General features: G+C 43.3%; 1 protein-coding gene across 1 annotated transcript in view; it reads right to left on the bottom strand.

Moving 5' to 3' along the window:
• The window catches only part of ssh2b (slingshot protein phosphatase 2b), a 23816-nt gene extending 21512 nt beyond the window's left edge, over window positions 1-2304 (bottom strand). Inside the window, 1 exon segment of the mRNA XM_029688869.2 lies at window positions 1727-2304. Coding sequence (XP_029544729.2) covers window positions 1727-1842 — 116 coding nt within the window. The 5' untranslated portion in view covers window positions 1843-2304.
• Window positions 2305-13596: the final 11292 nt, after the last annotated feature.

The following is a 13596-nucleotide window of genomic DNA, read 5'->3' as shown; positions in this document are numbered from 1 at the left end:
ACTGTGTTATTGACTTGTTAATTATTCACTCCATGTGTAACTCTGTGTTGTCTGTTCACACTGCTATGCTTTATCTTGACCAGGTCTCAGTTGTAAATGAGAACTTGTTCTCAACTAGCCTACCTGGTTAAATAAAGGTGTTCTCAACTAGCCTACCTGGTTAAATAAAGGTGTTCTCAACTAGCCTACCTGGTTAAATAAAGGTGTTCTCAACTAGCCTACCTGGTTAAATAAAGGTGTTCTCAACTAGCCTACCTGGTTAAATAAAGGTGTTCTCAACTAGCCTACCTGGTTAAATAAAGGTGTTCTCAACTAGCCTACCTGGTTAAATAAAGGTGTTCTCAACTAGCCTACCTGGTTAAATAAAGGTGTTCTCAACTAGCCTACCTGGTTAAATAAAGGTGAAAAAAAGGAGAAATCCTGCAGGTCCTGATCTTCTGGATCCCTGCTTTGTAAAACTGGCAGCTGATTTCATAGCTGAACCACTTACATCTCTGTTCAATCTAACCCTGGAATGTAATGAAATTCACTAAATCTGGAAGATCAGCATTTGTCCTACCACTTTTAAAGGGGGAGATCCAACTCTTAAATAATTATAGGCCAATCTCAAAGCTGTCACTCCTGGTGAAAATACTTGAAACCTTTGTGAGTGAACAGCTAAAAGAGTTATTAATATACTAACTCTATTTGATCAATGTACCAATCGGGCTTCAGGAAGAAGCATAGCACAATTACAACAGTCATGAAGGTTTTTAAATGATATCACTGAAGCCCTTGACAAAAACAGCACAACATACCTTGTGTCAATTGAAGTTAATCCTCAATACTGACAAAACTAATGGTGTTTTCTAAAGCAAGAAATAAACCTCTGAACCTTTCACCACCTGTCAGGGCAATGAGATATGAGGTTACAGTCTCTATAAATATATTGGAATTTTAATTGATGACGGCCTCTTAAAATGCATATTCAACAACTTACATTTATGCCTATACTAGACTATGGTGATATTTATATATGAATGCTTCCGCTCAGTGTTTGAGATCAATTGACACCCTTTAACACGGAGCATTGGACTTTATTTTAAAACTGCAAAACCCTCACGCACCACCGCACTTTAAATACAAGGATCGGCTGGCCTTCTCTACTCAATCTTATGCTCAGTCACTGGTATACTTTTATTTACAAAGCCATTTTGGGGTTTCCTACCATTTTCTTTTGACATTTTTATTGTTCAGAAATGTGGTAGGTACTCTTCATTTGCAGGACTTTATCCTGCTAACTGTTTCAAATGTCCGAACTGAATTTGGTAAAAGGGCTTTTATGTACTCTGCGCCATCGTCTTGGAACGCCTTAAAAATGTCCCGATTGGCGTTTTTAAATCATTGATGAAAGATTGAGGCTGATTCCCTGACCTGTCAATGTTTTTAATTAGATGTTTTATGATATTGTTATACTCTTGTGAATGTTTTTTTTTACTAGATCATAGTTTTCATGTCTGTCTAAATGTGTAATGACATGGTGCTACCTATCTTGGCCAGGACGCTCTTGAAAAGTACATTTCAAAATCTCAATGAGCCCTTCCTGATTAAATAACGGCGAAATAAAAAATATGTAGCTAAGTGTAAATGCCGCATTTGAGTTGTCTGCTTCGCTGCAAACTGACTGGGGTATATGAAGGTAGAGATTGGAGCAGGGCTCAACTGGAGCCGTTAACTGCAAACTTACAGCTGATCAATCTTGCTCTGGGAGATGACAGAGTCCTCTATGAAGTACGGTGTCAAGGCGTAGAAGCACCGGACAGGAGAGCTCCGTGGAGACGGGGCTACAACACCGGGAGGCATCGCTGCGATGTGGAGGACGGGAGTGGGTCGACCTGTGGTTTTGTGGCGAGGCTTGCTTCACTCCAGAGCGGCCATGTGATTGGTTACGCACGGGTGACCATGAACCGCTGTACAGCACTGACCACGATCGGGGACACACCGAAAAACACGCCACTGATGTCCAGTTTTAGAACCTCAAACTCTTATTTCATCCAGATACACGGTTCAAGCACGAGCACCAAATCACTAGCACACCAAACAACGCGAGTCCGCTGTGTTTAGTCCAAAGTCAACATATGTAATAACACTAACATAATCAAATGTAAACAAATCAAATCAATATAAAAACAGAAGTTCAACGTTTCACAATTCGCTCTCCAGATACACTTCATTATCGGTGCCAAATAAACGCTTGACTGGATCAAGAGGCTGGAGAGACTGATCCCTGTGAGCTGTATTCTGTTCAGATGATGACATCCTGAATGTTCCCAACCCGCAGTTGGTCTGCGGTAAATACTACTTCCCGGGAGAAAGGGAGGAGACTGCGCACATGTGCTTCAATCCAGGCTCCGCAGGGATAGAAGGTGTAGCGCTGAAGCCATAAACACTGATCTTAGATCGGCGTTGGTGGTTCTCCCCAATGATCGTTATGGTTACAGGATGTGGAGGAAAGCTGATCCTAGATCTGCGCCAAAAGGTCGCCTTCTGCCTTGCGGCAGCGACACACGACACACGGCTGTTTTCAGCTTCCTTCCAGTAAAGAACGTGACGAAACAAACACGGAACAAAGATTGGGAAATCCAACAGCAATCAGATAACACGAGGAGAACATGAGCCAGGTCCTAGCCGGGGTTGTTTATCTGGTTGTGAAGCAAGCATGTTGATTTCAATGTATTAGGTGGCCTATGCCTACATTTCATGTTGTGGAAAATACAGGCTTAAACCAAAAAACATGTTCATATTCTCAGCTGTCAAATGACAACAAGTAGCATCCTAATCCCACCACATTGTGTGTTGGTCTGTGTATGATGTTTTGTAATTGCTTGTATAGTCTCAGGGTGTGTCTGGCTGAATGTTTGTGTGTGTTGTCCTCGACCCTCAACTATGTGGTATAGAGGAAAGACCATGCGGTGTAGTGGTTAGATTGATTATGGCTCAGCAGTGTGCAGCGATGCTGCTGTAGTGCCCTTGATTAACCTGATGGGCCGGCCACACACACACACACACACACACACACACACACACACACACAAACGAGATTTAATCCTTCCATGATCACATGCAATCTATCAATTTAATTTCAAATCACAGACACATTTAATCCTAACATATAGCAGATGTATATAGAATAGATAAGGTTATATACAGTGGGGCAAAAAAGTATTTAGTCAGCTACCAATTGTGCAAGTTCTCCCACTTAAAAAGATGAGGCCTGTAATTTTTGCAAATAAATTCATTAAAAAATTCTACAATGTGATTTTCTGGATTTTTTTTCTCATTTTGTCTGTCATAGTTGAAGTGTACCTATGATGAAAAGTACAGGCCTCTCATCTTTTTAAGTGGGAGAACTTGCTCAATTGGTGGCTGACTAAATACTTTTTTGCCCCACTGTATACTGATGAGTGGTTCCAATAAGCTAATAATATAATATTCAGAGCTGTTAAAGCCTGGATTCTACAGCTGACGACAGAGAAACCCTTCAACCTCTACTGCTAACTGATTGGAAGAGGAACACTCATGACCCAATCATCACCTTCCTGCTCCATCGCTCTTTATTTCTCCCCCACTTACCACATTCTTTTCTCCCTCATATCACTACACGTCTTCTCTCTTTCAATCGTTCCATCTCTAACAAGCACACACACAAAAACACACATGGAGGATATCGCTGTGCTTGCGGAAACCTTGTTCACTAGGGAGCTGAGCTCATGTTTGCAGAACTGTGAGTGGGAAAGCAGGAAAAGGTGCAGTGTGTGTACACACACACACACGGGAATGTTCCTCTTCCTAGCTCAGGATTTCCCAAACTCTGTCCTCTGGACCCCAAGGGGTTTTTGCCCCAGCATTACACAACTGATTCAAATCAAACCTTGATGATTAGTTGATTTGAAATCAGCTGTGTAGCACCAGGGCAACAACCAAAACGTGCACCCCTTGGGGTCCTGAGGACCGAGTTTGGGAAACCCTAACCTAGCTCATCTACCTCTCTGGTTGGACCACTGAAATTCGAACTTTTCAATGAGACAGAGGATGCCGGACAAAAACACCAGACACTCTGCTGGACCAGCCATGTTACTGGGTCTGTGTCCACACACACACACTTATCACCATGGTGACCCTACAGCCACATGTAAAAACACTCACACCAGGCTCACAAAAATATACACACACACAGTAATCCTTGCTGAGACGGGATGGGGTTTACTAATTGATTAGTGTGTTAATAATCTGATTGACTTCCTGCCTTCCTGACTTCCTGCTAGTACATTATTTAGATAACCTTCAATACCTGACTGGATTGGTGCCAAATGCCAATACATATACACTGAGAATACAAAACATTAAGAACATCTGCTTTTTCCATTACCAAAGGACATCCAGCCAATTTGACACAACTGTGGGAAGCATAGAGTCAACATGGGCCAGTATCCCTGTGGAATGCTTTCCACACCTTGTAGAGTCCACCCCCCCCCCCCCCCCCTGACAAATTGAGGCTGTTCTGAGGGCAAAGGAGGGTGCAACTTAATATTAGGAAGGTGTTCCTAATGTTTGGTATACTCTGTGTGTGTGTCTCTCTGAGTTTAGCCGACCGGTGTCTGGGCAGTCCTCTTCCTGTATGCAGTGGGGCACACTACATGGACTAGATCCCTCAAACAACTTCGAACTCCCAAGCCAGTTCCACCACACTACATGGACTAGATCCCTCAAACAACTTCAAATGCCCAAGCCAGTTCCACCACACTACATGGACTAGATCCCTCAAACAACTTCGAACGCCCAAGCCAGTTCCACCACCTTTTTCATTGTTCTAATCAGGGACTGATTTAGACCTGAGACACCAGGTTGGTGCAATTAATTATCAAGTAGGACAGAAAAACAGCCGGACTTCGTAGGAGAAGAGTTGAATACCCCTTGGACTAGAGTGAGTGTGTATGTTTTGCTCCCACGACGTCACTGTACTGCTGCTGTTCACTGACCTGCAAGGTTACACCTGGCTGCTGCTATTTGATATTAAAGTGGAACAGACAGCGGTTTTAACTACTTTGCAGATATGAAACAGACAATCATAATATCAGTCAAAAATGTGAAATTCCCAGTTTATGCTACAAAACCAAGAGTATTTAAAAATAGGTTATATTCCATGACGTACACTAAGACATTGTTGACAGAATAGATGATGCAGTTCAATACATGATTAATATAATTCACCAATACGTTTCTTGGTTGTCCAAACAATATTGCTATCAGGTTGGAAATCACAGATGCACTGTTTCAATGACTCAATATTTTGGACAAAAACGGACAAACGTAACTAAGGCTGGGAACGTCAATACAATCAAACTAGCAAAGGCAATGATCACAGGTCAGTCATAATGTGGCTAATATGCTAGCGTATCTGTGGATGTAACAAGTTAAAAAGACAGGGCTTACCGTAGGCTAGATAGCTAGCTAGCTGCTAGGAGGATGTCATGTCATTTTTATTTTCAATTTATTTAACTAGGCAAGTCAGTTAAGAACAAATTCTTATTTTCAATGACGGCCTAGGAACAGTGGGTTAACTGCCTGTTCAGGGGCAGAACGACAGATTTGTACCTTGTCAGCTCGGGGGTTTGAACTTGCAACCTTCCGGTTACTAGTCCAACTCTCTAACCACTAGGCTACCCTCGGTCAAATTGCCCTTACACAGCCTGGAGGTGTGTTGGGTCATTGTCCTGTTGAAAAACAGATGGTGCAAACGAGATGGGATGGCATATCACTGCAGAATGCTGTGGTAGCCATGCTGGTTAAGTGTGCCTTGAATTCTAAATAAAATCAGACAGTGTCACCAGAAATGCACACCATCACACCTCCATGCTTCACGGAGGGAACCACACATGCGAAAATCATCCGTTCACCTACTCTGAGTCTCACAAAGACACAGCTGTTGGAACCAAACGTCTCAAATTTGGCCCAAAGGACAGATTTCCACCGGTCTAATGTACATTGCTAGTGTTTCTTGGTCCAAGCAAGTCTCTTCTTATTGGTGTCCTTTGGTAGTGTTTTTTGCAGCATTTTTGACCATGAAGGCCTGATTCACACAGGCTCCTCTGAACAGTTGATGTCGAGATGTGTCCGTTACTTGAACTCGGAAGCATTTTTTTGGGCTGCATATTCTGAGGCTGGTAACTAATGAACTTATCCTCTGCAGAAAAGGTAACTCTGGGTCTTCATTTCCTGTGGCGGTTCTCATGAGAGCCAGTTTCATCATAGCACTTGATGGTTTTTGTGACTGCACTTGAAGAAACTTTCAAAGTTCTTGACATTTTCAGGATTGACTGACCTTCACGTCTTAAAGTAATGATGGACTGTCATTTCTCTTTGCTTATTTGAGCTGTTCTTGCCATAATATGGACTTGGTCTTTTACCAAATAAGGCTCTCTTCTGTATACCACCCCTACACTGTCAGAACACAACTGATTGGCTCAAACACATTAAAGAAATTCCACAAATGAACTTTTTACAAGGCACACCTGTTAATTGAAATGCATTCCAGCTGACTACAAGACCATGGTGCTTGCCTACGGAGCTGTGAGGGGAACGGCACCTCAGTACCTCCAGGCTCTGATCAGGCCCTACACCCAAACAAGGGCACTGCGTTCATCCACCTCTGGCCTGCTCGCCTCCCTACCACTGAGGAAGTACAGTTCCGCTCAGCCCAGTCAAAACTGTTCGCTGCTCTGGCCCCCCAATGGTGGAACAAACTCCCTCACGACGCCAGGACAGCGGAGTCAATCACCACCTTCCGGAGACACCTGAAACCCCACCTCTTTAAGGAATACCTAGGATAGGATAAAGTAATCCCTCTCACCCCCCCCTTAAAAGATTTAGATGCACTACTGTTCCACTGGATGTCATAAGGTGAATGCACCAATTTGTAAGTCGCTCTGGATAAGAGCGTCTGCTAAATGACTTAAATGTAATGTAAATGACTACCTCATGAAGCTGGTTTAGAAAATGCCAAGCATGTGCAAAGCTGTCAAGGCAAATGGTGGCTATTTGAAGAATCTCAAATATAAAATATTTTGATTTGTTTTAACACTTTTTTGGTTACTACATGATTCCATATGTGTTATTTTATGGTTCACTATTATTCTATAAAATGTAGAAAATAGTAAAAATAAAGAAAATCCCTGGAATGAGTAGGTGTGTCCAAACTTTTGACTGGTACTGTGCATAATGGAGAGAGAGCCTACCTTTCATGGTTGTTTGATCAATAGGACTGTAAAGTTCCCAAATGTAAGGGGACTACCGTGGTATTGACATATTTTTTAGAAATCCATTCAGGTGTATTTTGTGTCTTTTGGTGAATGCATTCTAATGATCTAAAGTCAAGCTGTTGCAACGGTCTGTAAACACCCAGTCCAGTTCAAAGTGAATGATGACAGGCCTGTGTAGCAAATGGCTTGTTTGCTTAAAGGCCTACTGTAGCTCTGATTGTCTATGGTGCACCGGTCTGCGGAGACTCCGGCCCTGGACGAGACAGATGTTTTTTATTGGGTTTTATTTACTGCCGTGTCTATTCAATTGTCCAAAGACACAGCCACTATAGCAATCTATATTGCTATAGCAGTTTCACAAATGACTTAGTAAACGTAATTCCCAGACATGAGGCGGCAGGGTAGCCTAGTGGTTAGAGTGTTGGACTAGTAACCGGAAGGTTGCAAGTTCAAACCCCCGAGCCGACAAGGTACAAATCTGTCGTTCTGCCCCTGAACAGGCAGTTGACCCACTGTTCCTAGGCCGTTATTGAAAATAAGAATTTGTTCTTAACTGACTTGCCTGGTTAAATAAAAAAAATCTAAAAAAAACATTCTAAGAATTAATGAAACGTGAAAACGACCATAAGTGCTCGCTTGTCAGAAAATGTTTTTTTTATTTTTAATCTTCCTGAGATGTCTATGAACAGGTTAAGATTTCATGTTGCTAAAATGCTGTCAGTTCCACTTTAAGAAACTGGTATAATGCTTTTGATTTCCTGGTAAAATGAGGGTAAACATTACCTGAATACAACAGGGAGGTGTTTAACAGTCCCAGCAGCTATTTCTAACCTCATCTCTCCTTGTTTTTCCAGGACTGACCTATTGAAATAAAACCTCTCACAAAACTGCTTACAGAGAATGGAAGGCCTGACTGGTACAAATCGGTTACACTCATACAATTGTTTCCTTTCTTTAGCTCTATTCTCTTCTCATATCATCTCATCTGGCTGTATGTTCTAGTCCCTCCTATCAGGTCACCTGGCTGTATGTTCTCGTCCCTCCTCATACCAGGTCACCTGGCTGTATGTTCTAGTCCCTCATATCAGGTCACCTGGCTGTATGTTCTAGTCCCTCCTCATATCAGGTCACCTGGCTGTATGTTCTAGTCCTCCTCATATCAGGTCACCTGGCATGTTCTAGTCCCTCCTCAGGTCACCTGGCTGTATGTTCTCAGTCCCTCCCTCCTCATATCAGGTCACCTGGCTGTATGTTCTAGTCCCTCCTCATATCAGGTCACCTGGCTGTATGTTCTAGTCCCTCCTCATATCAGGTCACCTGGCTGTATGTTCTAGTCCCTCCTCATATCAGGTCACCTGGCTGTATGTTCTAGTCCCTCCTCATATCAGGTCACCTGGCTGTATGTTCTAGTCCCTCCCCATATCACCTGGCTGTATGTTCTAGTCCCTCCCCATATCACCTGGCTGTATGTTCTAGTCCCTAGTCCCTCCCCATATCACCTGGCTGTTCTAGCTGCTGTATGTTCTAGTCACCTGGCCTAGTCCCCCCATATCACCTGGCTGTATGTTCTAGTCCCTCCCCATATCACCTGGCTGTATGTTCTAGTCCCTCCCCATATCACCTGGCTGTATGTTCTAGTCCCTCCCCATATCACCTGGCTGTATGTTCTAGTCCCTCCCCATATCACCTGGCTGTATGTTCTAGTCCCTCCCCATATCACCTGTATGCTGTCCCTCCCCATATCACCTGGCTGTATGTTCTAGTCCCTCCCCATATCACCTCTATGTTCCCTCCCCATATCACCTGGCTGTATGTTCTAGTCCCTCCCCATATCACCTGGCTGTATGTTCTAGTCCCTCCCCATATCACCTGGCTGTATGTTCTAGTCCCTCCCCATATCACCTGGCTGTATGTTCTAGACCCTCATATCAGGTCACCTGGCTGCATGTTCTGAGAAGTTTAAGTATTGGGACATAGACTCAAGTGTGTTTTTTTGGTTTTACTATCCTTGTAGGGACCAGACATCCTGACAATGATAATAAAACAAGGAACATCTATACAAATGGGGACATTTCACAGGTCCCCACAAGGGAAAAGGCAATTTAAGGCTTAGGGGTTAGGTTTAGGATTAGAATTAGGGTTAAGGTTAGAATTAGAGGTTAAGGTTAGAATTAGGGGTAAGGCTTAGGGAAACTGATATTTTAAATGGGAAACAATTGTTTAGACCCACAAGGACATTAAAACAAACGTGTGCTTGTGTGAGTAATCAGGTTCAGAGGTAATGATTAACACAAGGAACACTGACTAACTAACATTGTGACCAGATAAACAGTGGTTATCCAAAGCCTGATTGATGGAAGGTTGTGGGGTACAAGACGCTATCACTGTGGTCAGATAAACAGGGAAGTCCACTAACCCAAAGTCTGATGCAAGAGGGTGCAGTAAAACTGTGAAAGACGTTCCTGGTCGATTTCCTCTCTGGAACCAGCTCATACCAGGGTTTGATTCATTTGTTCAGTAACCCATTTCTGTTGTAGGGCCCTTGCATACAGAGCAGAGGTTTGTGTCATTTTATCTGAGCAAATAAACGTATGTACATGTGTAGAGGAGGTGGCGTGGGTCACCTAGGCTTTAGCTCAGAGGGCTAGTACAGTCCAAGTCACATTGGCAACCTGGGTTCAATACAACGTCTGCTGTATTCATGCATGCAGGATGCACGTAATCTATCGAGAACAATAAAAGGTATCTGATGAAAGTCACACCTCGCCCTGACATAGCCAATCACAACCTGTGGAAGCCTGAGGCGGCCAATCACCTGACCGCTGTGTCATTAGAATTGATAAATCAGTCATTTATGACTCTGCAAAGACAGACACAGCCAGCCAGCCAGCCGTTAATACTGTACTTGTGCCAGGGGACTTTTACAGTGAACAATATAAAAGTGACGTCCCCCTGTTGACAATGTCCAACCACTAGTGACTCAGTCAATACACAGAGCAGTGTCTCTCTTTCCATTATAGATGTTGGGGCGGGACAGTCGTTTACCTCTGTTGCTGACTCCCAAACTAAAACAACTTGGCTTCAATTTGTTTTAAAAGACCTTGGATGTTGTTTTGGGGACTTCTGTGCTCCTTCCATAGAACAATGGAGAGAAAACACCCGTTGACCTTCGGCAGCATGGTTTGGAACAGTAGTGCAACTACTGTACTGCTGGTGGTCAAGGAGGTACATGTCGAGAGACACAAAACATTAGTCTGATTCATGCACGCACACACTCCTGATCATGACCCCAAACAATGCATTTCTCAGTGTATTAGATTACCCTCAGAAACACACACACCTAGGCCTATCTAATCCAGGTACAGTATATTGACACACACAGCTCCATCTGACAGTTTAAAGGTTATTAGGACGACCCCTGTTCATCCCCTTAAAACACTACACCATTTGCACTTAGCAGCTGACCAAGACGCACAAACAACCCCAGGCAGGCAGCATCTGGAAATAGTATCCACTCGAAGAGTACGCCTGAAAAGGTTCAATCTGGACCGGCTGAAAACAACAGTGAGTGCGTGTGTTGGTAAAATACTTTCCATAGTGTGAGCTGCTCAAACAAAAGGGGAATGTGATGGGTGTTGCATAATGCGTACTTCATTACTCAATGTTTTCACTGCATCAGGGATGTTTGGGCTTTACATCCTTCATCAGCGTGTTGTGTGAGCTGCTTCCATGTCTATTTGTTGAATAGATCACAAAAATATATTTTTCAAACGTGATTTGTTTCCTCTTTTAATGAGAAGGCACACACAACTCAAAAGTGTGCACACACACACGTTGCTGCTCCTTGTGAATATTGATTTCACTCCCAGCTGCACAAACACTGACACCTCTCTCAATGCGATAACAGAAACACCAAACTGGCCTGTGATCCATGTTCTGTTCTAATTATTTTGGCCCACATCCTGACAGACTCTGACAAGCTACACTGCTCTCTAGTTGACAGTCAGAGAACTGCAGTGCCAACATTGACTGAGCCTTTCTGACAAAAATGGGACAAATAAAGCATTGGGAAGAGGTGAAGCCCTAGTACAGACTTTGTTTAGTAAACACACAGACGAACACACGAGCAGAAGGCAATGTTACGTGAGAGCTGTTCAGCTGGAGTCTGTTGTGGACAGAGACATGACAAACCTGATCTACAACGACTCCACAGCTCAGACACTCACTGGTCTAAGCAACAAAGGGAGAATCGCATTGTGGTGTTACAATAGCACAGGAGTTCTTTATGGAGTCAATCACAGAGGAGTTCTTTATGATGTCACAATCACACAGGACAGAACGCTCACACAGGTGCTGCTTGAGGTCACCAGCTGTTGTCATTAACTTGTCCAGTGATTTCGCGATTTAGAAAGTTTGCATAGAAATACATGTGACAATTGCCAGCTAGAGTGCCTTTCCATTGAACCATCTTGTGTCGATGAAAACAGCTGGACATAATGATACCACACCTAAAAAATAAGTTTGCGCAAAAACCTAATGTTGAATAAAAATGTTGTGGTTGAAGTGTTTCCATTTACCCCTTTAGGCAAATTGGGCATTAATACATTTCCCTCCCACCTATCTGTTTTATGTCTCAGGTAGTCCGCGAAAGCCAGCATGGATAGAATGGAATAATTGCCATATTCTAATAATCATCATGTGCCATCGTATCGCCCAGGGTCTGTGCCATGGTGAGACTTGCACTCCTGTAGATCAGAAATAATTGCAAGGTGAAACTTGCCAGCCAACCAGAAAAGCAAGGCGAAGCATTTCAGGCATTCTTGAAAGTCAGGACAACACTTGTCCTGCAAAGAAAAATGCTTATAATTGAAAAAAACTTTTAAAAAGTATTTTGCAAGACCTAGGCATTTACAATTATGCCGCATTCAAAACAACTGGAAGCTCGGAACTCCGAAATAGCAGACTTCAGTGCATTAAAAACTCTAACTGGGCAAAAAAAATGGAGATTTGTACAGCCATCCGACTCGGAAACTCTGGCCTCTTTCTAGAACTCTGACTTTCTGACCTGAGGATCACTGATGTCATGTTTTGACCTATTTTTCCGAGGTCCCAGTTGTTTTAAATGCGGTATCTATTGTGGAGTGAGCTTTATAGTTATGCAGTACCTTCAAAATTATTTGTCAATCATAATTTATTCAAAAAACACAGTTTCAATCGTCATTTGGTGAATACATTTGGAAATCCAGACCTGACTGCCCTTAACCAACACAAAAACATCCTATGGGGTTCTGCATTAGCATCGAACAGCCCCCGTGATATGTAGCTTTTCAGGGAAGCTAGAAACCAATATACACAGGCAGTTAGAAAAGCCAAGGCTAGCTTTTTCAAGCAGAAATGTGCTTCCTGCAACACAAACTCAAAGTTCTGGGACACTGTAAAGTTCATGGAGAACAGCTGCCCACTGCACTGAAGATAGGAAACACTGTCACCACTGATAAATCCACTATAATTGAGAATTTCAATAAGCATTTTTCTACGGCTGGCCATGCTTTCCACCTGGCTACCCCTACCCCTGGCTACCCCTACCTCAACAGCACTGCACCACCACAGCAACTCGCCCAAGCCTTCCCCATTTCTCCTTCTCCCAAATCCAGTCGGCTGATGTTCTGAAAGAGCTGCAAAATCTGGACCCCTACAAATCAGCCGGGCTAGACAATCTGGACCCTTTCTTTCTAAAATGATCTGCCAAAATTGTTGCAACCCCTATTACTAGCCTGTTCAACCTCTTTCATGTCGTCTGAGATTCCCAAATATTGGAAAGCAGCTGCGGTCATCCACCTCTTCAAAGGGGAGGACACTTTTGACCCAAACTGCTACAGACCTATATCTATCCTACCCTGCTTTGCTAAGGTCTTCGAAAGCCAAGTCAACAAACAGATTACCGACCATTTCGAATCCCACCGCACCTTCTCCGCTATGCAATCTGGTTTCAGAGCTGGTCATGGGTGCACCTCAGCCACGCTCAAGGTCTTAAACGATATCTTAACCGCCATCGATAAGAAACAATACTGTGCAGCCATATTCATTGACCTGGCCAAGGCTTTCGACTTTGTCAATCACCACATCCTCATCGGCAGACTCGATAGCCTTGGTTTCTCAAATGATTGCCTCGTCTTGTTCACCAACTACTTCTCTGATAGAGTTCAGTGTGTCAAATCGGAGGGCCTGTTGTCTGGGCCTCTGGCAGTCTCTATGGGGGTGCCACAGGGTTCAATTCTTGGGCCGACTCTTCTCTGTA

Source organism: Oncorhynchus nerka, linkage group LG19 (assembly GCF_034236695.1).
Source record: "Oncorhynchus nerka isolate Pitt River linkage group LG19, Oner_Uvic_2.0, whole genome shotgun sequence".
In the NCBI taxonomy this organism is placed as follows: domain Eukaryota; kingdom Metazoa; phylum Chordata; class Actinopteri; order Salmoniformes; family Salmonidae; genus Oncorhynchus; species Oncorhynchus nerka.
This window is presented reverse-complemented; position numbering and strand designations above follow the sequence as displayed.